The following is a 25663-nucleotide window of genomic DNA, read 5'->3' as shown; positions in this document are numbered from 1 at the left end:
ATGAGCTGGAATTAAACGAGTACATGCATGGACACACTCAGACAAAACGACAAGCTATCACTAATGACGGAGAGTTAATTGATCAGAACTCGTTTTAGGAATCGTGTAAAATCTGATCATGATTGAGATTATTTGCAGAGAGTGTGTGTGTGTGTGTGTGTGTGTGTGTGTGTGTGTGTGTGTGTGTGTGTGTGTGTGTGTGTGTGTGTGTGTGAGTTGTGTGTCTCACGTTTCCATGTTGTCTCCCTCTAGGATGGTCTGGACAGGCAGGTAGCCCATGCGTGGGTGTTTGGCAAAGTAGCGCTTGGTCCTGAACTTGTTCTTCAGCACCTTGGCAAAGTCCCTGACATCCTCCCCTGATGTAGTCTGGGCAGAGACAGGGCACAAAGACGGCTTTGTTCACTCCGTGGGTGTGGGGCACGGACACCTTTCAGAACATGCCGCTCGTCTACTTCAGGCCCCTGCGACTTGAAGTGAATGCCCTCATTGTCGGGTCTGAGTGTGTCATTACAGTTACAAGAAAGAGGAAACTGATTTATGACTCTCAGCCAGGGTTTGGGTGTCTTTATTTTAGCCCTGGGACCAAACTAAAGAAATCAGTCCTTAACCGTTCCTGTACAGGTGGGAAATAACATCTAGTGTCTAGTTTCAAGGAGTAATTTGTGCAATTGCCGACTTTTTTATGTGCTTGACATTTAAGTAAGATACAGCCTGGAAGCAGAGGAAACAGTGTTGCTTTGTGTTGGGAAAGTGAAAGTTCCCTTCATATCCTCTGTACGTCCGTACCGGAGTGCAGTACTCCACCATGGGGTACTGCATCTTGTGTCCCTTGGCAACCCGACCGGAGAAAAAGCAGCTTTGGCAAATGTCATAGTTGAAATGTTTCAGACTCCGATATCTGTGAAGAGAAAGAGAGAGAGAGAGGGAGAGAGAGAGGTTGGTCAACAAGGCGAAGAGGACACGGAAGGAGAAGAAAGAGGAGGGTGTGAACACGACAGAGCAAAGAAGAAAAGAGGGAGAATCAATGCAAGAGGGGAATTTACGGCTGTGTTTTCTGCTTGGTAGGTGTAGTTAAAATTCCTTCAGCCTAGTACCTAAATGAGGAATTTATTCTCTAGCCCTGGGACTCTTCATTAAAATTTATCACTGCTCTTGTTGTGAAGGGACCCACCAACAATAGAGCGGACACACCTCCCTTTACAGCTCCCAACCTTCTGCAGGAGGAAGCCTCCTGGGTTCCTGCAGTATTTTAAGGGCCGGGGTTACGAATATGACAGTGGTGCTGTCATTCTAATCACACCATCAATCATTCATATGTGCGAGTGGGCCGTTTTACTGCCCCGCTACTGCTGCTGGATTAGATTAAGGCGACAACAAGGCTCACAAGCTTTTCTTCACAGCAGGAGCTTGACAGGGTGAAATCCCACCGAACAGATGGGCGAAGGTAATGTGATTTGACTGGAATACTAATAGAAGTAAATCACATCCTAGAACTCTTCACGCGTTTGTGAAGTTTGACGGCAGGGTGCTGCAAACCCCGACTCGCCGCGCTCCCGACTTTGCAAAAGTTGCCTTTCGTTATGTGGATAAAACGACGTGTTTCAACTCCGTGTTCGTTCGCGTTGTCTCTCTCGTTCAGGTGGATGACGCGGTCCTGGTTGTGTCAAGGCTTTGGTTTGTCACATAGGAACCATTAACCACTGGAAAACATTATTACAGCTGCCAACTGTGCCTCGGATCATCGGATCAGAGCCAAACCGTGACAGAAGCGAAGGAGCCAGATGCTAAAACAAATCCTAATAAAGCAAGCGAGTCATGACTCACGGTGCCTTCACACTGCGTGACAAGTTCATTTCACATCAGACCGAGTCACGAAGGCATCTCCACAACCGTCTGTATTATAATTCTAATGCTAGCACAACCTGCCAGTGTTTCAGTGTTAGCGCTAACGTTTGCCAATTAGCACTAAACACTACGGCCGACGGAAACGTTATCCAGCACCGAATCAAAATCTTAGTCATGACAGGTCTAAAATAATGAACAGGAGTCAGCGCGAACTGTCAATCCATCCATCAAACGCCTTTTAGTCTGGACAGTGTTTGGCTGACATTAAGTCGCTGCCAGCGCGGCTTAAAGGCCTCGTTTGCTGACTTGAAGATAACATTTAAAGCGATGTCAGACTGTGTGATTAATTTCTGGTGAACTGCAGATATTGAGACTCAGTGAGCAGAATCTTAAGTATGCATAAATCAGATTAGGACCCTGTGATTCCGCATATGAGTCACACAACATGTCTGAACAAAATGTGAAGGAAAATACCAGAAATCAAAGCAATAAAAGAGAAAGTAATGGAAATTTGGGTTTGATTCTGCACCACACAGAAGAATTATTCTCATTTTATTCTAATTGGGTCTTAATTGAAAATGAAATTAATTTAGCATTTTACTGCCCTTTGCATAATTAGATGAATATGATGCTCTACAGTAAAATGGCTCCAATTTCTGCTCATTACTTTGGATCAGCCAGGTGTGTTTCAAGCAATCGCCTATAAAACACAGAATTGCTGAATAATAGGGACTTTTCCACTTTGTGCTGTTACATGTCTGCACAGACCTGAATCCTATGATGGGACACTCCTTGCAGATGTTACACTTGGCCTGGTGCTTGGCCGTCTCCGCGGCGGCCACACGGTGCAGGACGGGTAACCACACCATGGACTGGGGCTCCAGACGCATCCAGTCCAGAAACACAGCAGCCTCGAGCTCAGGCTTGTTGTTGGCCTGAAATCAAATGTTAAAAACACATGGATTGTAAAAAGAAAAATCTGTTTCTCCCTTCGGGTAGAGATGAAACTGCTTCACTTTTCACAATGTTCAAGGCACAATGCTGTTGTGGTAAAGACAAACCTGAATAAACCTGGTCAAAGTCAATAATGTCAAAAACTAATAAACTCACTGTACTGACAAATACTGTTTGGTGGAGAACAGAGGGCTTGACATCAGCAGGGTAAGTCGGTATCTAGAAGAGTGCAGCAGCAGCCAAATAATGTCAGAAAATAATTATTTCTGTATAGAAATTCATGATAGCAGTGTGTTTTTTTTCTACTGTGGTTTAATTCAATTTGTTTGCTATTTATAGCCTGTGATAATTGTCCGGAAACTAAGAATACAGCATGCACATAATGTTGGGGGTCTAAATGTATTATATAAAATTGTGCATAAAAAGTCACATTAAAAGGTATAAAAACTCAGCACAATGTCTTCTGACTGCTATGATGTTGTTTTCAACAAGCAAAAGTGATTGAAGATTGTGAACAAAGCTGTTCTGAATTCATGAGAATCAGGCGTTTAAAAAATACTCTAATACCGCCTCAACCCCTCTAAGGAGGTGATAATTTTCCAATAGAGGAACAGAAAAAGCAGGTAGAGATGAGCCGGGCTGATACCATTTGATGGAAAAACTCTGAAAATGTCTATGTTTCCATTCCAGCAACATCTCATTCATTTGATTTCCTTCCATCCGTCGTTCAATTACTTCTCGTGCCTCATGCTTCGATTCACACACGCTCTCCTCCTCTGGTTCCGTTTATTGAACTGACTGTGATGCACTTGTTTCCCTTCTTGTTTTTATTATCCTTGGTGTTATTGATGCTTTGCTCTTTAGTTCTGCTTAGCTCTTAGTGACCATCCACTTTTTGTTCTATATATAAACCTGACGTAAACAAATGCTTGGACGCTTGTTGGGGCTGTGGGAATAAGTGGCCTTCATCTGAAGGGCCTTGGCATCGGCGCAAACGGGAACACAGGCCGTTGCAGATTGGACATTCCCTCTCGTATTACTGGTGCGTGTTCATTCATTAAAGCTGTTTAAAGAGCCGTGCAAAGGTAAATGTGACTCAAACAGAAGTGGCCGCTTGTGTGCTTCGCTGCCGCGGACGGTGCGACGTACAAACTGGAAGCAGCTGCGGACGGAGGGCTCGATGTTGGAGCCTCCGAAGGAGGCGACCTCGCCGAGCTGTCGGGGGATCTGGATGGAGTCGTGAAGGAGGAGGCCCAGGCGGCGCTGGTCACAGAAACCGGTCGCACTGGCAACCTGTCTGAATAAGACTGCAGAAGGAGGGAAAGGTGATGTCACTGACTCACTACAACAACAACAACAACAATTGGATTACACACGTTTCTGATTATCTACATTCATCGATTTCAGAAAGCGCCCAATCAGAAGAGGAAATATTATAATAATATGTTTTGCAACTGCATGACTTACATCTGTATTTATCCTCCAGGTGAGCTTTGCACAGTGAGATGATTCCAGTTTTAAATGACAGGGTCCGGATCTTTCCTGTGCGACCACTACGACGAAACAATGTGTTAGATAATGAATACCAACAAAAACCTGCGATCGTGTGTGTGCGTGTGTGCGTGTGCATGGAGTTCACTACACCTACGTGTCGTAGACGTTGAGCAGCCAGTTGAGGCACATGTCGACGCACAGCGGGACGTTGACCAGGTTGGAGTGGCTTTGCTCCAGCCGCTGGTACAGGCTGGTCAGGCAGGTGATGAGCTGCGAGATGTCCAGCAGCTGCTCGTTCTGCTTCAGGCTGTGCTGGTCGAACACCTCGCACACCATCGGCATGCTCAGCAGGTCCACTGGACGCACACAGGGAGGACACACACATCTGAGGTGACAGTGTGTCCAACTGCAGCGCTCACACTGCCCTTCAACCAGGCTAAACTGTTTATGGAAGCTCAATGTGTCCTTGAGTGCAACGCTGCTCAAGGATAGTAGTAAGAAGAAAACTGCACTCCAGGGATCAATAGACTACCACATTACTTATTCTCTTCATCAAGTGCACTAAAAGACAGAGAGAGAGAGAGGACGGGAGCTGGTGAATGACAAGAAAGGGCCAAACCTGATCCGGGAACAGCGGGTGATTCAACTCAAAGCAAGGTAATAACAACAAAAAGCACGCCAATCAACAGGAGTGAATAAAATACTCTAGTGGCCTTAAAACAGCTGCCTGGCTCAAGAGCACCTTCCATGAGATCTGTGACTAAGGCGGAGGTATTAACGACTCGCACCCAACAACTCGAATTTAGTCATACTACAGTGAGAGTTTTAAATAGGTTCTGCATGCGTTCAAACACATGCTCGTACTGCGTATGAGCCCTAGGGGACTCAGAGTCCAAATACTACAATTATCAATTTCATGCTCAAATACCACCACCACCACCCAATTTACAGGCATGATAGTAAAAATGACCCATGACTTCACGCACCAAACATCATCCTGATCTTCAGCACGTTGCCTTTATTATGTTCCGTGCAGAACCACAGACAGTTGAGGCAAAACGGAAACTAATTCTCATCATCAGTCGCCTCAAGTCCTCCTTCATTTTCAGAGAAGCCATCATCAACTTTCATCACATAATTTTTTTTTTCCTCTGAGCTGAAGCTGATACCCAGGTGCTGCAGGCTTAAAGCCACAAAATCAATCTATTCTGCTTCCTTCCATGCGCTGCACTGACACAGTCATACTTTACAACATATTTATAATAAGAAAGAAAAGCAACTGCAGCTTTAATGCAAAGTGTTAAAACATCACCAAATCTCGGTGTTCAATTTTAGAAAACCCTCAATAACCATATATATATATATATATATATATATATATATATATATATATATATATATATATATATATATATATATATATATACGCACTGTAGGTCTTAACATATCACACTCATAAGAGCTGGTAGGTGGGTAACATTCTCTACAGATCCACCAGCGAGAGACGAGAGGATGAGTAAACACACTATGGATGCGGAGAGAGGACGGAGCTGGAAACAGAGGCATTGAGAGAGGAGGAAAAAAGGCTGTACAAAGAAGGAAATGATGAGGAGATGAAGGGAGGAAGGAATGAAATGAGGAACCAAAAAGGAAGAACTAAGGATGAGTGTGGGAGGGAGGAGTGTACTTAAAGTAAGACACAAAACCCCAGCGTGACACATAGAGGAGAGGTATATCCACGTACTCTATATATAGACAGAGTACTCACAGCACAGAGCCTTCTGCAGGCGCCGGAGCTTCATGGCTGTTCGATAGGCTGAGAATCGGACGTTGTTCAGGTCAGCTGAAAGCAGAAAGAACGAAGGATGAAACCCGATCCGAGAGGGATGAGACGGCGCTGAATCACCCCGGCTCCAATGGAGCTCACGGCCGCGTAATGGCTTCATTTCACCCTGGAAGTCATTCCGCGGCGTGATGTGAAAGGAGGTGACAGCGTGTTGCTTCGCAGTCAAGTAAGTGATACATTCTGCAGACGACGTGGATCAAGCGCAGACGGAAGCATCGTGTGAGAGTTTGCCTCTTACCCAGGGACTGGTAGAGCTCAGCCATCTTGGGATGGTCCCAGCATGTCGTCTGGGTCTGGTGACTGTGGGCGACACACGGACACACAGGGGTCAGAAACAGCACATATTCACACAAGGAAGTTGAAAACACACTGATCGGTCAGTTGTTAACTCAAACCTCGTTTGTCTGTAGTTGTGAAGTAGAGATAACAACATCTACTATACTTAAAAGTAAAGGATGTAACATGGAGCTTGTCAATGTTGAGTTGGGTGAATATTAAACATATTAATTACATTTTCTTAGGTGTAAATTTAGATTTTCTTTGATGTGTTTTTAACAGTAAGGGTCAGAATCCTCCTGTTAAAATTCAGTCAGTTGGATAAATAATAAAAATGAGCCAACTCATAATATGACCATGATGGGTTTTTCATAGAAAGGCTGATAAGCGTAGAGTGGAAGCCCGGCTCTAACCCAAACAGTTGTTCTGTACGTATAATGTAATATTTTAACTGGTGCCTTCCTGTTTGTTCACTGATGCCTGCGCCTACATAAAAATAGACACAAAGTCGTTTTGTGCAAGATCGAAACGAATCTCAGTCGCCAAGATCAGTTTACCCAAAATCCTTCACTTAACATTAATCCTGCTGCTTCCCTCCATCTCATAATTTCACAAAATAACAAGCCGCTCTGACACAAATCCGCTCAGACTCCATCTTCTTCGCATCGCGGCAGCTGGGAAGGGTGACAGCGGAAGAAAGGGAAGAAAGGGACGACGCAGAGGGAGAAGGAGCGAGAGACGGCCGCTGTGTCATTCTCTCACCACTCACGGGAGACGTGGCTCTGCATGTGTGGAGATGAGCGGATCGCCCGCATGACTGGAAAGGACGTGTGCTCGCACGATTCACGCCCCAGGGATGTGTATTCTGCTCTGTACCACAATAAATCATAAAGCATTCAGGCTCCGTTCAGACGTTCGTATTATTTGGGCCCCTGCTGAATCATGTCCTGTCAATCCTGCACTGTGTATATGTCTACTCGTGTGACAGCACTAATTAACCAAGTCAATTTCGCTGTGACCCTTTGCACTTGGTGAAATTAAGCACTTCTGTCAGCTATTGAAATGTCCACAGGGTACAAAGAACAGCAAAGTATTCAGAGGAGAGAGGAGCATAATGAAAAAGCCAAAATAGGAACAAAACAAATCATCCTTAGTTTATTGGAAACCTGCACTTTCGTGCTCTTTGAGCTGTGTAGACAATGATCATTGCACGTCTGGATGAAAGTAAAAATGCATTTTGTACACAACTATATACTTCAATTTGACACTCATGTCTACCTGTTGAAATTAAAATAGTTTGAGAATTGAAACTTTCCATTCTATTGGAGGTGGTTGGATGATACAAGGCGCCGTTGCTTCTGGGAAAGTGACAGATTTTTCTCACTGCTTCCTGGCCTTTAGTAAACTCAGTGATTAATCAGTTAAGTGAGAACGTTAATCATTCATTTTAAATGTCATTCGATACGGCTGTATATCAGCGTGACTGATACTCTATCTAGATTTTATCAACACAATTCAAACAGATCAGATTTTCAATGCAACTTTTATGTGACCTTAAAGAACTTCCTGATTTAAAGCAACAACCAAAAAATAAAGCACACAAGAAGTTTATTTTACAGATAATGTGTGTCTTACTTACTGAGGTTTCCATGTCACTTTCACCTCTCTTGTGATCTGATCTGTTAGATTGTTCAGTATTTCAAGTGCTGGTTCCTGTTTATTTCTGTTGTTTGTTGCTCTGCTCCCCTGAACACGGTCTAGTATCTGCTGCAGACCGTTCCCGTTGTCACGATCTTTATGAGCTTTCTTTGTCATGATATTTATTTAATTATAGCCTCCTTAACATCCAGCTTCAAATGTCACAGGGAAATTATTCGAATCTACCTTCATTAAGTGGAGTCAGACACTGATAATGTTACCATAAAGCAAAGAGCTGGTTTTCCTGGTGATGGGTTCTGTTTAACGGCTGTGGAAATGGTTATTGTACCAACACAGCTAATTTCACCTAATGTCTGTTTAAGGAAAAACTGGTTTCCCGGTGAAAGAAAATAACCTTAAATTGGTGTCAGATGAAGGCCACTGTAAGTCTGATCATTACGGCGCCAGCTGCCGTGCACAGAGAACTGAGCCACGTCCCGTCAGCAAGGAAATATTTTCTTTTGTTCGGAGCATATGAAATATTTGAGAAGAGCTTCACAGAGACACAGAATCGCTCTCTGGCGCCTTCCACTTTATATGTCAGATGGTTAATAAGCAGACATTTGGCTCTCTGCAATCCTGGAAATGAAAGTGGTTTCTCATTTAAGAGTATGTGTCAATCAGTGACTGTGAGGCTTTCGTCACAGAGTTATATATAGGGCAGTTAAATGACTATTCAGCACCAGTTAGAATTAAATATTACAGTCATTTTGTCGCAGTTATTCACCAGAGGGAGGATATTCTCCCATCTGCAGGAGCTAAACCGGCACCAAGGACTCCGGCGTCTCCGGTGCAGGTGTGCGATTGTGCTCGTATACGTGCGTGGGGATCGTAGGTGTACAAAGTGGGCGACCGCAGAACACGTGTCGTCGGATCCGTGGAAACAAAAGCAAACGCGGCTAAGACGCGTCAGGGCTGTTTAAGAGCCCAGCCCCCCCCGCTCCTCTGGCCTCAGGCGGCGGCGCGGAAACACAACCCGCGCAGCTTGTTAAGCGCACACATGTCAAGTTGGTCATACGTAAGTGCACCTGCAGTTGACCTGAGACTGAGAAGCACATACTGTACAAATAACAATCTATGCGCTGGCTTTTTTTAACCGCACCGCCCTTGTTTTTCCTCTCCCACATTCCCACTCCAGATAATGAGGAGCGGGGTCCCGCGGTAAAGAGCCACTCTACGCCCAGGGCAGCTCAGTCACTCAGCTCATCATTGGCGCGCTGCTCCGAGCCTCTCGGACAAATGCTAATGACCACGCAGCGCCCGACTGCTGCGGCTTCGCTCCTGGATTCTAACCAGCGTCTTGGAAGTTTTAAACATCCGTGCCTCCTCCCCTCCGCTCTCTGGAGGGGAGGCCGGCCACAAAACAATTTCCCTAAAGGGATTAATAAAGCGGCGCTTTACATTTCACTATTGCATTAGGTTCAAACCTCATATTCCCCGCCGCACTTATCTCTGCCACACCACCCACCTGTCCTCAACAGCGCATCCGTCTCCACCACCCACTGCAGCCGCAGCCTCGTCCTCACAGAGCCGCGCGCTCATAAAGACGCCGCCGTATTCCCGTCGCCGCCGCACCGAAACACACACTGCTCCGATAGTCTACAAAACGCACCTCAAACCACACGTCTCAGCGGGAATAACGAACAGCAGCAACAACAAAACAGTACAGCGCACTCTTTGAAAGATGCGCCGTCTCCAAAGGGAACGCATCGTAGCCCCAGGACAAGCCAAAGTGTTGATAATGCATCTTTAACTGTCAGAAGATAAACTGCTGCACTGTAAGCAGCTCCGGCACAGCAGGCAGAGAGACAGTGCTTTGCTCAAAGGTGATCTGATTGAAGCCGACATGGGAGGGGAAAAGCTTTCAGCAGCCACAGTCCACACCCACGATTTAGCAACGTGAACAGGAAAAGGGTACTTCAGTTATGTGGAGTGTTTCACCTGGAAAAAAACTTACATTGTTTTTTTTTATATTTCTTATATTGTTTTCTTATCATATATACATCTCTGATAGTAGTAGTGCAGTAAAACATGCGAGTTGTTATAGATACTGCACATGATCAGCTCGTCTACAGCACGTCTTTCTAGGTTTATCCAGTTGTTTGTACTTGATACACCAAACAGGAGGAGGTCTACAGGAAACTGAGTCTTAATAAAAGGCGAAAAGCTGTTCAGGCTTTAAGTAGGTCTGCAGCTGGTCAGAAGGAGGATGTGTAAATAATGGAAGGAAACTCAGGAATGTAAAGCTGCTCATGGGCATTTATGGTAAAAATGCATCTCATGACGGCCAAAATACAAATTGGCCTCGGTGCATAATTAAAAACACATTTACAGTCACGTTATTTTCATGCAGTTAACCTAAATGCTAATGAGAGCACGCTAATATGCTCCGACTCGCTATGCGAACATCCCAACGTAACAAAGGCTTATTGTGTTCACGTCTGACTTTGAAACACAATGTATTAACACCGGTGATTAGCATTAAACCCACACTGTGGCTAACGTTGATTAGGTTGTTTGAAATTTTAAAACAGTAAACTAAAAATGAGAGAAGCATTCATAGGTTCCGGAAGAACAGCTGAATATTTGTGTCAGATAAAATGAAATATGAGATATAATAATCAAGAGAAAATAATTAGTAGTTACTTTCATGTGATTTTGTGATTGTTGTTTTGCTTTCTAATTCAACACTTTGTGTTTATTTATCTTAACATTATGATAGAAGGAAGGTATTGCTACAATAAACCCTTTCGGAAAAAAGATTAAATAAAAGCAGATTACCCAACTGTGAATGTAATTATTTGCTACATTAAGCTTCAACATCTAACTGTTGTTATAAAAAAGAAATATTAGTAAAAAATGTTTTAAAGTCTTTTGACACTGAAATTAACTCATCCACGTCAGCTACTCAGCATCAGCTCTGTGGCTTTAAGTGCGTCTATGTAGGTGGCGTTCAGGTGCACTACAAAGAGCAGGTCAACAATTACTGTGGTTAAGCAGGAAAAAAAGACTTAAAAGCATAAAAATACACTTCATGTTATGTGAGAATAGTGTGAGTAACACGAGCCAACAGGTCCACAGTGTCATCGTTTCCATTTTGGGAAGTGTGCATGAAGGAAAATCTGAGTTGATTGTTTCTCAAGGCTTTTTCCCAAAAAATAAAACTCACATTGGAGGGAACTGCCAACATTCTGACAGACAACTGCGCAAAAACAACAGCACACCCACACACGTATGAACACACAGTGCAACATATTGCAGTTAAAAGGCAACTCGATAATTGTATGCAGCAGTGACAGACATGCATTTTTAATAAAAAGATTCACACAGAGACACAAGTGTCACTTCTCCGTGCAGTCAATTACTGCTCTTGGATGAATGATTAAAGGTGGTTTATGTGATATGGTGATTCCTTCCTCCGCTTGTCTTGGAGCCTGAGAACGATGAAAACGTCTCCTGTGCACCAGGCATGTGAATGAGCCCAGACTGTAACCTTCAGGGATGCGAGCGGGCGGAGGAGCACGAGAGAGATATTCCTCAGCGGGACATTAGAGGAAGTCTTTTTGTGAGCTGGAGATATCTCTCACAGCTAAAGGACAACTGTAATTACAGCACAGGCAGGCGGGGTCTGGATTTTCAGCACCTTCTATTTGAAATTAATTATTGGCCACCGAGTGTCAAACCTTTCAATTTCAGGTCAGTCTTTAAATGGGCTGAAGTTGAGGTGCTGGTACCTCTATTATTGCTTACATTAAGCAAATTGACCCAGTGGTGTTTTAGAAGGTCAGGTGCTTTTCAGTTTAGCAGGCTGTTCGACATGAGGTGGACAATTCAGCTCAAACCGTGGCTTTTGAAAGCATGGATTACATGGACTCACTTTGCTGTGCCTCCAACGTGAAAGTGGCTGTGGGTTGGTTGAGTCAAAAGGACTTAACCACTAAGCAAGTATGTGCTTATCAACAGAAATGCTTCATTACTGGGGTTGTGGAAACAAGCTCTGTGGTCTGATGGAAGTAAAATCAAACTATTAAAATGAAGGAAATGATGGCATGACTGATAACTGCCTATGGATTGGGGCCACCCCCTGCACTGTCACATTAGCAGATTAGCCAAAGAAAGGTTAGTGCATTTATTGAACACATTCACAAAGCGAGCGCAGCCATGTTCAGGGTGAAGAGGTGGACTATCCTTGACTGGCTGCGTGAGTCACCTGATCTCAGTCTGAGCTGCATTCCACAGGCTGGAGACCAGACTGAAGCCAGAGAGAGCCCACAACAAGTACAGCATCACCGAGGACGCTTACAGAAAAATGCTATGAAAGCTATGCTACTGTAGTTCAAGAAGCCGCATGCGTCAATTCTTCTCATCAGGAACAAAAAACAACCAAGACGCTTGCTTTTTACAGCAGCTGTACTGTAGGAACTATGGTGATGGGTTAAGATCAGGAACAAAATTCAAGATTCAAGATTTAAAAAAATGCGTTAAATGTTATTCATAATCTACATAGACAAAGGTCATTCAATTGCAATGTGGGGTCTTTGGTTTAATCTAATTAAATATAATAAATAATCTGCAGCTTCGTAAAGGCTTCAACTAAATGAATGAATGAATAAAATAATTAACTACAACTAAACTAATAAGTATATGCAGAGCCACAACAGTAAGTGGATTAACTGCTTAATGGATCAACAGAAAAATTATTTCCGCATTTCCAGGTTGCTGGTTATGGGGATTTGCTGCTTTTTAATCTGAGGTTAAACTAACAATTATTGTCTGTACCAATTAATCTACTGATTAATTTCTTATTCTTGTTAATGTCTCAAGCACAACTGAGATGATAACAATAGTCATTCCTTAAACTGAACATCTATTTAATATATTCCAACTGTAACTAAACACCACATACGACCCGAATCACACATGATGCAGACCTTCAGAATCAGAATCAGAATCACTAGGAGTTTGATTTGGGTTAAGCTGGACATTGACTTCATTTACAAAGACAAATATGAGGAAATACTAAAAAAATCTTGTGTGGAGCAGAGAACCAGATAATTTTTTGGCTCTGATCCCAAACCAGCGACATCGAGGAATCAACTGCAGAACCATTTACATGAAGCAGAGGAACAACAAAGCAGCGTAAACAGACAAACCGGAGCATTTGAGAGCTTAAACGCAGCTTTAGTGCTTCCGCTACGTGTTTTGATTTTCTATTGGAGTGTGCTCCATTTTTGGTGGGTTGTTTTTGCGCATTTATTTTTTAATTAAGCTCCCATTAGGCTCCATGTGGCATCTGGGTCTCACTGGGAACCAGAACCGCAGGTTGTGAAGAGAACGTCTGCAGAGATATTTGATTAAAATGCCCCGATATTGGACAAATAAACGATTTAAAATTTTTTACAGAGTATTTTTGTGTGTCACATAATAAACCTCAATAGGGGTCATACATATTTAGAGACTGGACTATTGAGCAGGCAAAACAAGCAATTACACTGAAGCACTGCCAATTGAAGTAAGCTGCCAATTGTCAGCGCAAGAAGTACAAGTACAAGATGAATTTGAAATGGAAATAATCACTGGTTGTGTTTTGCTGCTCTGGAAACACACGCAAAGTGCTGCATTGTCCGTCAGCTGCAAGAGCCGAGGGCGTGAGTGACGCGGAAATGACGGCTGTGTCACAAGTGTCGCTTCTATATGATGATAAGCTGCGTGAACGGATAGGGGGGTTCGCCCACCGCCAAACTGCTGTGACGTGAAAGGTCTCGGCCTGCTCTCGTGCTGCAGTGGCTCGACTCAAACCAGGAGGCGACGGAAGCCAACTAAAACAAATTCCCCCCTCGCACATTTTACTTTGTGACCTTTGGCGAGTCTTTTTGTTTCCGCAGCCTCTGCCTGCTGTAATAATCAATGTGAAATTGCACGAGAGGAGGGAGAGGAAATCTTTTCTGAAGCCTCTGGCCTCAGGAGGTTCAAACTACTGGTAAATATAAGTGATTATAGACAAGAGCGAGAAACAAGTGTTCGCTCATCAAACCGCTCATTGGACATTTTACCAACCGCTGTAAGGCGGTGAAATCTGATCTGTTATCACCAATCGCACGTCATGCGTTCAGCTCTTCATTCATGAAGCTTTTTTCTAAATGATTTTAAAATAGACGGAGGCCTAGAGAGGCAGTGAAAATGACTGCGAACAGGAACAGATGAGTGCTAAAAACTGGTCATTAGTCCGTGCAGAAGCCACATTCTACATGAACGTTAGTCTGACAGTGATCTCTCAGATGTCGGAAGGAGAGAAGCTGCTTTTGTCTCCTTCTACAGTGGCCAAGATTCTATTTTTCTTTTTTACATTCTGGCCTTTGAGCTGCAGGATTTGGGTTAATTACCCCCTGTGCACCGAGGAGGACGGTTATTTAGCATCATCTACAATCATCTGACCGCTGCTAGAAAAACTGTTTTCTCATGTCTAGGCATCCGAGAGCACGTCCACTACATGAACGCAGGTTCACAAGATTCATCAACCACAAAACTGCACTGTACTTCTTTGCACCATAAAATGATTTGGTGCAAAACCTAAGCTAATTCTGTTAATTATAACCGATTAACACACGACACGTGAGGGGAAAATGTAAATACCTGCAGGTTTCCCTCAAAGATTAATTCCCAGTGTCATATTTTGGCCTAAAATGAGCTTGTGGTTGGTGATAATGTGTGTACCACACACACGCGCACGCGCACGCGCGCGCACACACACACACACACACACACACACTACAACAGTCATGCCTGAGCATGTCAGTGGCACTATGCAGCAAATGGAGCGGAGTCTGTGTGTGTGTTCAGGCTTTTATCCATCAGTCAATGCACACAAACACACACCTGCAATCACATTGGTGCCAAAAAATCTGCAACTGCCAGCCCGCATCCCCTGCTCTCATTTCACCAACTCCTGTCGCGCACGCGCACGTGCACAGAGATCCATCAAAGACAACCACATCCCACTTCCCTGCTAAAAAAACGGATCAACACATGAGCCGGGCTGCGGATGGACACAACACACAGACCCCAAAGTAGAAAAATAGGCCGGACGCTATTTCCCCGTCGGAAATAGACCAACGCGTCGTACCAAAATCGCCGTGCATCGCGGTGCGCGCACGCGCATCGTGCGAAAAAACGCACCGATCCGGGCACGGGGTGCTCTGTAGAGTTGTGTTGGTTTGTGAGTGTTAAGGAATGCAACACACCGATACGTGTCTGCATTTCAACATGGCAGCAGCTAAACAGTGAACCCGCGGGTCCGGAACCAGAACGCACGGTTCGGGTCTCCGACCTGGACCGCGGGGTCGGAGCGGCTCGCTGGCCGCACAGCCCGCTCGGTTCCCTGGTAACAACGACGACGAGCGGACGCCGTGCAGAAAGCAAGTGATTCGGCTTAAACGCCGCTAAAAACAACAAGTTACCATAATATCCGTGTAAAATCTCACCCGTGTGTGTTTGCACCTGATCTGGACTCTTTACCGTCACTGAAAATATTAATTTCAACTTATTCCTTAAACGCCGCCGCGAAACGTAGCTACTTGTGCATAATAGATCATAACAGTTGCAGGTACGTTCGGATTTGGGCTAACGGCATATACGACGTTGCCATAACTGTATGTTCCCCGTGCGGAATCAGAGCTGCACGCATATCAGTCCGGTTTCGCATCCTGGAGCCCAGATCGAACCCCGTGGGCTGCAGCGGAGTGTGGAGGAGCTCCCAGCCCCGGCTCCGCGCCTCGCAGCCCGCCGCGAGCCCCCGCGGCAGCGCCGCTGCTGCACGACGACCTGCACAATTATCACCGTCGTTATTTATCCGCGCCGCCGACAGCCCCCCGACCCCGGCACTCACTTGCGAAACTGCTCCCGCATCGCGAAGCCGCCCTCCGAGCGCGCTGGCAACGAACCCGAATCCCGGTGGGTCGCACACCGACGCGTTAGCTCGATCCGCGGCGGCGTCCTCGAGCACCGGGGAGAGGGGTCCGAGATTGCAGCGTGGAGCCGACGTGCGGTGCGCGTTGGTCGCGGTGTGCTCCTCTCCGCAAGCGGCGGCGGTGTGTTGCAGAGGCGGACTGGCCACAGACGCACGAGGGTCATCCACGGCGAAATGCAACGCGGGCCACTTCCGCTCAGAGTTTCAGTGTAAAGGCGTCATTGAAAACGGTGGGAGATTTTCTATACAGTAATGGTAAGTCGTAATTAATTTGAACGTCGACTCAACAATTGGAGTTTTTTTTACTGGTCAACGCTATGGTTAACGCCACAAAGTGGAACGACTCTCATATATAAGAGTAACGTGTACCTATTTAAACATAGGAAACTTTGATTTATGAAACATCCAAAACAAAGGTTTGGGGTCACAAGGGTATATTATTTGTTATGAAGTGATGTATATATAAATGTTTTATTATATATCATGTAGTAACTGTGTGTTAATCTAAACAGGTCAGTTGGGATTCTAAAAATACCTCCCGCGTCAAAAACAGGGGGTTCCTTTATTCTGAAATAAAACTCTGCATACTTCCGGTGTTTTCCGGACTTTCTCCTGGAAGCTTGGCGCACCTCAGCTAGACGAGGCGGAGCTGAGGTTCCCTGCCTCGGTCTCCCTTCCCCCTATCCCACTGTTTCTGAAAGCAAAGGAGCCTCGACACCATCCGAGGAGGTTTTTTACCTCCCTGATGAGAGAGGGAGAAAGAGAGAGAGAGAGAGAGAGATAGAAGCTCTTTGCTTCTCAGGGCACACAGATTTCCAAGGCCATGGAGAGAAAGAAGGACAGCCAGGAAGAGAGATAGGGAAAGAGGCAAAGACAAAAAGGGAAAGGAGGGAGGGGTGAGGGAGAGGGTGGGAAAAAGGCACATTTTGCTTGTACAGGGCTCAGAGTGGAGAAGAGGCAGGAAGCGAGGGGGAGGAGGAGAAGTGGTCTAATTTATAGGCAAGTCTCAAGTGATATTTTACCCAACCACGACAGTGTGTCCTTACACCTGAGCGTGTGCAGGTGTGTGTGTGTGTGTGTGTGTGTGTGTGTGTGTGTGTGTGTGTGTGTGTGTGTGTGTGTGTGTGTACTATTTAGGAGGTTGTGGATTTAAAGTGAGTGTTCCATTAGTGGGGGAGCACACACTCTCTCGCAGTATGGGGTCTGTGGGAGCTGCAGTTGCAGGCTTCGAGGAAATCTTCTCCAGAAGCAGAGAAGTGATCACACACAAGAAGCAGTTGGTCGGCCATATGTTGGTGCACTGTGCCCTGAATGTGGATGAGTGTGTCTGTGTGGAAGAGAGACAGTGTGGGAGTGCTAAGTGTGAGTGTAAACTACAGCCTTAGTGGGTGTGTTGTGTGTTTGCACAGTGCTGCAGTGTGTGAGGCCTGCAGTGTTTGCATGGGCGCTACAGGGCTAAAAGACTGTGGACACTCTAGTAAACATTTCAGATTGCGTCTTTGTTCATGTTGCATTCTCTGAGGAGAGAGAGAGGATGTGTGTGTGTGTGTGTGTGTGTGTGTGTGTGTGTGTGTGTGTGTGTGTGTGTGTGTGTGTGTGTGTGTGTGTGTGTGTGTGTGTGTGTGTGTGTGTGTGTGTGTGTGTGTGGTCAGCTGAGACTCACAGTGTCTCGTTCATCAGGTCAGGTCCAGCTTTATCTCTGCGCGTGAAGAGAAGAATCTGTCACTTCACTTCCCCCTCCCTCCGTATCTTTTCCCCTTCATTCCAAGTCATGTAAAACTTTGACCTGAGTGTGCAACAAGCTGCTTGTGTGAGCTCTCAGACTTTGAATAATTAAAATACAATATGTGTGGGGTGGTTGTCATCAGTGACTGTGAGGTGGAGTGTTACCTGCTTGAGACAGATCTAACTGCAGACCGACATTAGCCTGTTTGAGAAGCCACATGTAAATGACTGTAATTTAATTTATTCCTTGATACTACTATCACTAAGTGTGTTGTTAGTGTCAGTTTGCTGATTAATGGGCACGTTAGCTCAAGCTGCTTCAAATACACAAGTTTTAGACAAAACCCAGATTAACATTACAACAACTGACAAAGTTGTTAATATGAGGATATCATTGGATAAAGTTCCATTTCCAGTTGTTTTAGTTGCCAGTGTTAAACACCAACATGTGCTGACCGGTGATTTTGTGAAGGTGGTGAGCAGCTGTTGAGCTGCAACCAGAGCGACTGGTACAAGCTAATGTTTACGAGGTAAAGGCTTGATCACAGACATCCAACCTCTCAGGGAGGCTCTTAAACACTGATATGCTCCATATGACACCTGCGAATTCCAGAAATATGATCTATTCAACATAAGAATTCATAAGAAGTGTTGTTCAGGTCTAGATCGTGAACATCTATAGGCCACAACCAGTGGCAACCACACGCAAAAGACAATGCTGATGACTGACAGCAGGGTTGTGGTCTGGGTTTGTTTTTAAAAGTTTTAATGTTAATTAGTTGAACGGCTGCTAAAGGAACATAAACGTAAGCCAATAACTTGTGTCATTACTGTCACTTACACAAAAATAAGGTCCAAATCACTTGAAGTTCGGCAAATCTCCAACTCAATTTAAAGGTGCTGAATGTTGAGCCGAGGTGTTTTATTGCTAATAAACCAAACTATTCATGTGTGAGAGCAGTAAAGTTGTACTTCTTTTGAAACTTTGAGGACTTTGTTTAGCAGGTCTGGCGGAGCGATGAGGTTAAGGCCCCTCTAGATTTATCTTAGCTTTGTCAAATCCTCTTAAGTTAATGAGACCATCTTCCAAAAAGCATAAAAAATACATAAAATGTATCCAGTTGTGGAGAATAATTGCAGCCTCATGATTCCACATGGCTATAAAAGCCCAATAACGACCTAATTATCTCCCATCTTTAACTCTGTGAAATTCCTTCGCCGCACCAACTCAGCAACAGACGCCTGTTTTGCACCCCGAAGAGCTGAGGCAGAAGTTGTAAGACTGTGATTACACCTTTACACCGCCCACGTCTTAAACGTCTGCTATCTGCTGATGAGCAGTAAACAGTCTCTCAGCGTTCACCAAAGCGCTGCAGTGTGACCTGGGACCCAACTGCTCGACAAGCATATTCTGCGATCCAATAAACAGTTTTAAAAACCCCTGTCTTCAGCCATGTGAAATGGGACTTAGGTGAAATATGATTCTGTATATTTACATACAGCAGTTTAGTCTTTGGCAGTAGGACAAAGGCAGCTTCACAACCAGAAGTACATTTAATTCTGTAGAAAGCTCATCATAGTGCCTACTGTAAGATTTCATTCAACACTGACCTCAACTTTCTAAACTGTTTTGATCAGGTTGAACGAAACAGTAATAATTCAAAAGAAACTTCTTAAAAAACAAAGGTACCAGATGAACTGTCATCCCATCTAAATGGTCAGTGGTCTCGCTCAGATACTGAACAGCAGAGAGAGAAAAACAAGCCAGTACTGGTTTGACCCTTAAACAAAACACGGGACTGAACAACTAGATGCGCTGCACTGACACAGTCAGGAACATCAATTAGCTGCATCTGGCTTCACTCATATGACGCAGCAGTAACAAAGCTGTGGGAGTGGGACATTAAACTCAATGGGACATCACCTCAGGAGACAAGAAAATGGTTTGTACAGCAGTTGTTTCTGTATTTACAAAGGTTACAATCAAGAGACTTGATTTCCATGAAATACATTGGGGTGTTTGTGTTGCTAAATGGATGAAGACATTTACTGTATGAAGCTCAATCCAGCTAAGGTCGAGATAGTCGTGTTTGGGGAATCAGCAGAAAAATCTTTAGAAGCCTCTAGAGGGAAAACAGAGACTGCTTCTCGTGCAGAGGCTTCATGTGACGAATATATTGCAACAGCGTTGTCCCATTTCAAAGGCTGCTTTAAAAGTGCCCTTCTTTGCTGTTTGGCGGTGACACGTGTATAAGCTATTTTCCTTTATCACAAGTCTGTCACCAATTCAACAAGAGAAGGGAAAAGGGGAACAGCTAGTACAGGCCAGTGACACAGACCTGACAGACTAGATAAAAAATAATAGATTTAATATGGGAACAAAAGCAAAGTACAAAATCAAAACTCACAAGCACATTAAAATTATAATTTTGAATTATCAAAGTATCAAATTAACTCTAAACACAGAATCACTGCGAGGTAGGAAGAATAATTCAAAAGACAATGTAAGAATTTAAAATCAGGAACAAACTATCTTACAAACTAACAAACAAAATGCAAACTTCCAGGATGACAGATAACAAACCGACTGACCAACTGACCAACATACTGTACATGACCTGGGAACACATGTGACACAATGAACCAACCATCTGGGAGTGTGCGAGAAATGATTCCTCATTTACTGGATATAGCAGGAGGTGATTGACATAAAACAGGAAGTGACATCACACACACACACACACACACACACACACACACACACACACACACACACACACACACACACACACACACACACCAGACTGGAACAAGGTCACGTTAATTACATTGTTAGTACCAGTGAGGCAGACATTGAACATAATTCTCAGGCCTTTCTACCAGATTAGCACCACAGGGAAAGAAAAATGATGTGTCCGAAACAATAACTCTTGATTGAATCTTAGGAGTAAAAGCACTGTGACATTTTCCAGTTTCGTGCCTCCTCACACAGCTAAGGAAAAATCAAAGCTTGTTGTGCTGTTTGTTGCTGAACAAGGAGAACAACCCTCATAATTCTTTTACTGGAAACATTAGCATGTATGGAGATTCTGCTCTTTCCACAAAACACACCAGCCACTGAATAAGTTATGAACCAGAGCTTCACCAGTGGAAAACAGGGGGTAATTATTGATCTTATGAACTGGACCATGAAAGAAAAACTGTATATTGTTACTTGTTTTCCTATATAGAATAATAAAAGCAGTCCAAATCCAGCCTCTCCTTTATCAACTGGTCTATTTCCGCATGTTAAGGGCAGAGTTGTAGGAATGCCGTAAACAGCCTGACAGTAACAGCGTGAGCTGTGTCTGACCTTAAATCTGACGTTTATTCCCCAAGCTACAACATAAAACTGTCCACAGCTTCATAAAACCCGCATCCACAGCTAATCCAGCACTGTAAAGCCAGGAGACATGTTTGTGCCTTGTGATGGACACGTCCCGTGTGGAAAGATTGGTGCATCGTGGCAGTGATATAGGAAGTCGACTGTTAGAACCACTGGAGGACACATGCAGCTTGGGTTAGCGCATGATACTTAAAGCCATGTTAATGCAAAGCCACAGGCCTGTTCACTAAACGCCAGTGTTCATAGGGTTTGATCTGACCACTAACCAGCGTCAGGCAGAACCTGCCACCTTACAGTCTGTGTGGAGCGGCTGGTACTTACTTGATGTAGTAGGGCACGTTGTTGGGAGAGATGCCCTGCTCGAAGGGGCTGTCTATAGACGCTGCTGAGACACAAAACAGGAGTCACAACAACTCTTCAATATGTCCGCGGGCCGTTCAACGCCTCGCGCACATTTTACTGCAGGTCTCGCAAAAAGCCCGGCGAGCCGGGGAAAACGTGTAGGCAGCAGTTCCCCCGAACATCATGCCTAATGAAAACATTCTCTTTACGCTTACAAACATGGTAATGAAAAACAGCAGAAACGCAAGAAATACGGCCAATTATCTCACTTATTATGCCCACAAGAGCCGGCGCACCAAGCATTAAAGCCCACGGTCCCCCCTTCAGCACAGCCGGAGCCTCTAAACGCTCACGTCGCTGGGACGGAGCCGCCTGCTGTATAAGCGCTCCTGTGTCCCGTTGGTGAAATATGCAGCGGTTAAAAACAGAGCGGTGCATCACGGGACAAACACCAGCACACGCGTGTAATCTAACACAGCAGTACGATATGATAAGACATAAGTTCCTGCTGTGCTCACATTATTTACCCCCGCTCTCGTCTCCCCTATAATTATAATTTACCAGTGAGTGTTATGCTAATGCACCTTCGAGGGTTTTTATGGCGCACGCGCTCCCCTGTATGTGACTGTAACAGGGATAAGAGCCTTGAAACAGGATTAAGTGCTGGGGTCAATTGGAAATTTGGTGATAAAACTAAAAAGGAAAAAAAAACAAACAATACAAGCAGCTGATCAATGCGGCGTCACAGGCTCTGTGAGCAGCCACGCGTCACACTCATTACTCACCACTTCATTCAGGCAGTGACCTGTTGACGGGCGAGCGCTGTGTCACTCTGTTTCTCCTGCCAGCATATTGAGTGGCGCCGCGCGAGCTGCCGTCATGGGCAGGTGTGTGCACAAGGGGGGGACACTGGGGGCTCAACTTAAGCAAAGGTGCCCCCTCAGCATAATTAATCCTCTGGGGCATTCGCAGCTTTTTTCGTAGCACTGTTTTTGGCGTAGAAACATGTGTTTTTCAGCGTGTCATTTATATTCCTGATCCGCCTGCCCCTTCTCTGCACATTCCTGGCCCTTTTCTCTAATCTGCACTCCACAACCACTACTCCCCTCTTGAGCACCCTGTCAGCCGTCAACGCTGAGATAAGTGCATGTTCACGTTTGTAGAGGTGTAAGAGCTTTTACTCACTGTGCAGGCCAAAGTCCCTGTGAGCATCCGTCAGCTGCTTTAGGTGTTCACTGATGGACATCTGATGGATGAAGATAGAAAAACACATTTAAACATTTAAAAACAGAACTGGGTCCATAAGTATTTGACTATATAAACAAGCACAATGAATATGAAATGCAATCAGATGTTGTAGTGCAGGTTACCAGCTGTGATTTAAGCTTTTCATGAAATCTATTGTTTATTATTGAGCTTAAATAATAAAATGTTTTTTCTTAGGTGTCTGTATTACTGTTTATATTTTTAGAACCATTCTGGTTTGAACCATATTTGAAGATATGGTTCAAATCATATCATATGCACATTATCAGGAAGAAAATAAATTATTAATTTAAAATCCATTCAAATCCCTGTTGTAATAAAAAGCTTTAAAAATTGATGACAGGAACACACCGAGCAATGATACACCCTCGCTAGGAAATAAGAGTATAACCTGTACTAGGATGGGCTTAGCATGAGAGCGGGAGTAGAGAAGGAGATACACAAAGACAAGCATGGGCGATATAATTGAATTTGTAGTGGATGAATTAGAGAGGATGCAGTCTCCTGCGAGTCTCCTTCAGCGCCAAATGAGCTGTCTATCGAGATGGAGTCGAGATAATTGTGCCAAATCAGCACAGCTTTGTAGGTACACACACACACACACACACACACACACACGTCATGGCTCACAGATTCCCTTCAGCAAACCTAATCGAAACACTGCCTCTATTAGCTGTTTCTCTTGGTCCTAATTTTACATCATAAACTTTATGTTCAATGGAGCAAAATCTTTAACACTGATGTGTTAGTTTAGCTCATCACCCACCAAAACTCAAAACTACACTGCAATTCTAAACTAGTTTTACCCATTGGAGAAAACCGAAGTAAAACCAAACCAGGTCAATGTACATTTTATCTAGAAAACTATTTGTAGCATAATTTGTCACGGATAATGTACATGATAATGTAACATATGTTAATCGCCTTTTTCAGTCTTCTTCAGAGAAGATGACTGTTCCACTGCAATATTGAGGAAACCTGCTGAGACTCTTGCACATGAGAAGCCTGACTTCAGACCAGTACCAACACTTGCCAGCCTGGCTGTACATACCCTGAACATCCCCGGAGGAGCTGCTGCGTTCCTATAATCACTGATGCTTCCTGACACAACGCTGAGTGATCTCATGTTCCCAAGCAACACATGCAGCTCCGGCCGGTATGCAGAGCTTTGGCAGACACCGAAAAGTAGTTTCTTTGTTCCAGGAAGTTAAAAAGTGAATCACCGAAAGCTTAGAGGCATCTAAACTTTGTTTGATAGAAGTCAACGGAGGCAGGTTATTATCCAGTCTAAGAACAGATCGGCTGATTAACACACACGCACGCACGCACACACAGCCACTGATGACACACTGTCAGGAGAGTGTGTGGATGTACGTGACTCATGTTATGAGATGGAGAACAGATGAAAACATTATGGCGATGACCAGTATTTTTTTATTTTTGGCTTCGATGTGACATGAAGCCAAATCGTGAAATTACCTTAGAGTCAATCTCACCCACTCCATTTCTGCCCGAGTGGTTTTTCCCCATCTCCACGGTAACCTGATTAGAATTGTACAAACAACAGGAGTGGGACTATTCAATAGGAAATCATTTCAATTACTCACAGATCTGGCCGACCAATCATCTTTAAGTGTGGTGTGCGCCAGTATTACACTGGTGGCAGGTGGCCCACATGTACACACATGTACAACAACTCACTTTAACTGAAGCATCAAACACACAAACACACACTTATTTCATTAAAAGTGATGCCAAAATTCCCGGGCAAAGATGTCGTCTCTAATAAACCACCTGCGACTCAAATAGATATTTTAGAAACTGGCAATAAAAGCATCTTTCTCGAATAAATTTAATTCCAAACCCATCGCTGTGAACAATCTGCTATTGGCAGACCATACACAGTGGGCTATAGCAGACTCTGACCAATAACTACTGACACGACTGACAGCTGTGTAAGATGGAAGTTTCATCACTTCTCAAGTCCATTAATGTGGGAGTGAACGTATACCGTTGAAATCTGTATAACCACAAGATATTTACATCTTTTGTTAAAAGTGATGATGCTCATGAGACGTTCAGAGACCACACAGAGTCTACAAATCACAACGACGTGATTTAAATTAACAACTAACACAACGCAATTAACCAATTTGTCCACAGTTTGTCTAGTTTGGCTGGAGCTATTTAATCTTTCAATCATATTATACGTGCGGAATGTTTACAAACTACTGTGTTTATACCAAGCGCTTTGTATTCACAGATGGATATTTGTGCTACGACAGGTCGCAGCAGCTGCAGCTCAGCTGTTTAAAATGCTGCCCTTTTAAATACCAGTCTGACCTGGCCTTAATTCCATAAGAGCAGATCATAGATCAGTTCAGCACTTGCTTCAAAGGTTTTTATCTGCACTGAAGTTACTGACGTCATTGTATTATATGATTTCTAACAGTAGCAGAATGTCCTCCCTGCTCCAGATGGGGTTTCTATTTGAATTTGACTATTTCCCATTATTTCATCATTTTATCTACATATCCAGTGGCTTAGTATTCACACACTTCACTTGGTGTATTCCATACTGTGGTTTTAGCATTAGAGCAAATCTTAGAAGTGCCATGAACAACTATAATTAAAGTGTATTTATATTATATATACACAATTATTTTATGCAAACATAAATCTGCCTGCGCACTCAACCTGTGTGTGTGTGTGTGTGTGTGTGTGTGTGTGTGTGTGTGTGTGTGTGTGTGTGTGTGTGTGTGTGTGTGTGTGTGTGTGTGTGTGTGTTCGGGCAGCATCTGGACAGGTGCTAACTTCAGAGAGACCGGCCGTCTGGTCCTGTCACCGTGGTGTCACAGAGGTTCCC

The 25663-nt window shown here is 44.2% G+C and overlaps 1 protein-coding gene across 26 annotated transcripts in view; it reads right to left on the bottom strand.

Annotated features, from left to right (window-relative positions):
- Positions 1-25663, bottom strand: part of dmd (dystrophin) — a 192541-nt gene that overhangs the window by 12638 nt on the left and 154240 nt on the right. For 12 of the 26 annotated variants that reach the window (XM_055507121.1, XM_055507119.1, XM_055507109.1 and 9 more), the window contains 12 exons: positions 24277-24339; positions 22717-22777; positions 21511-21574; positions 17743-17778; positions 6378-6439; positions 6062-6136; positions 4448-4649; positions 4267-4352; positions 3949-4106; positions 2614-2780; positions 787-898; positions 230-366 (listed from right to left, as the gene is read on the bottom strand). In XM_055507121.1, coding sequence (XP_055363096.1) covers positions 230-366; positions 787-898; positions 2614-2780; positions 3949-4106; positions 4267-4352; positions 4448-4649; positions 6062-6136; positions 6378-6439; positions 17743-17778; positions 21511-21574; positions 22717-22777; positions 24277-24339 — 1223 coding nt within the window. Of the gene's footprint in view, positions 1-225; positions 367-786; positions 899-2613; positions 2781-3948; positions 4107-4266; positions 4353-4447; positions 4650-6061; positions 6137-6377; positions 6440-15998; positions 16270-17742; positions 17779-21510; positions 21575-22716; positions 22778-24276; positions 24340-25663 lie in introns of those variants that run through there. The other 14 variants (XM_055507122.1, XM_029129931.3, XM_029129945.3 and 11 more) reach the window with 10 other exon arrangements.

The sequence above is a fragment of the Betta splendens genome, chromosome 2 (assembly GCF_900634795.4).
Source record: "Betta splendens chromosome 2, fBetSpl5.4, whole genome shotgun sequence".
Lineage (NCBI taxonomy): Eukaryota > Metazoa > Chordata > Actinopteri > Anabantiformes > Osphronemidae > Betta > Betta splendens.
Note: the sequence above shows the minus strand (reverse complement) of the source record. Positions and strands in the feature narration are given on the sequence as shown.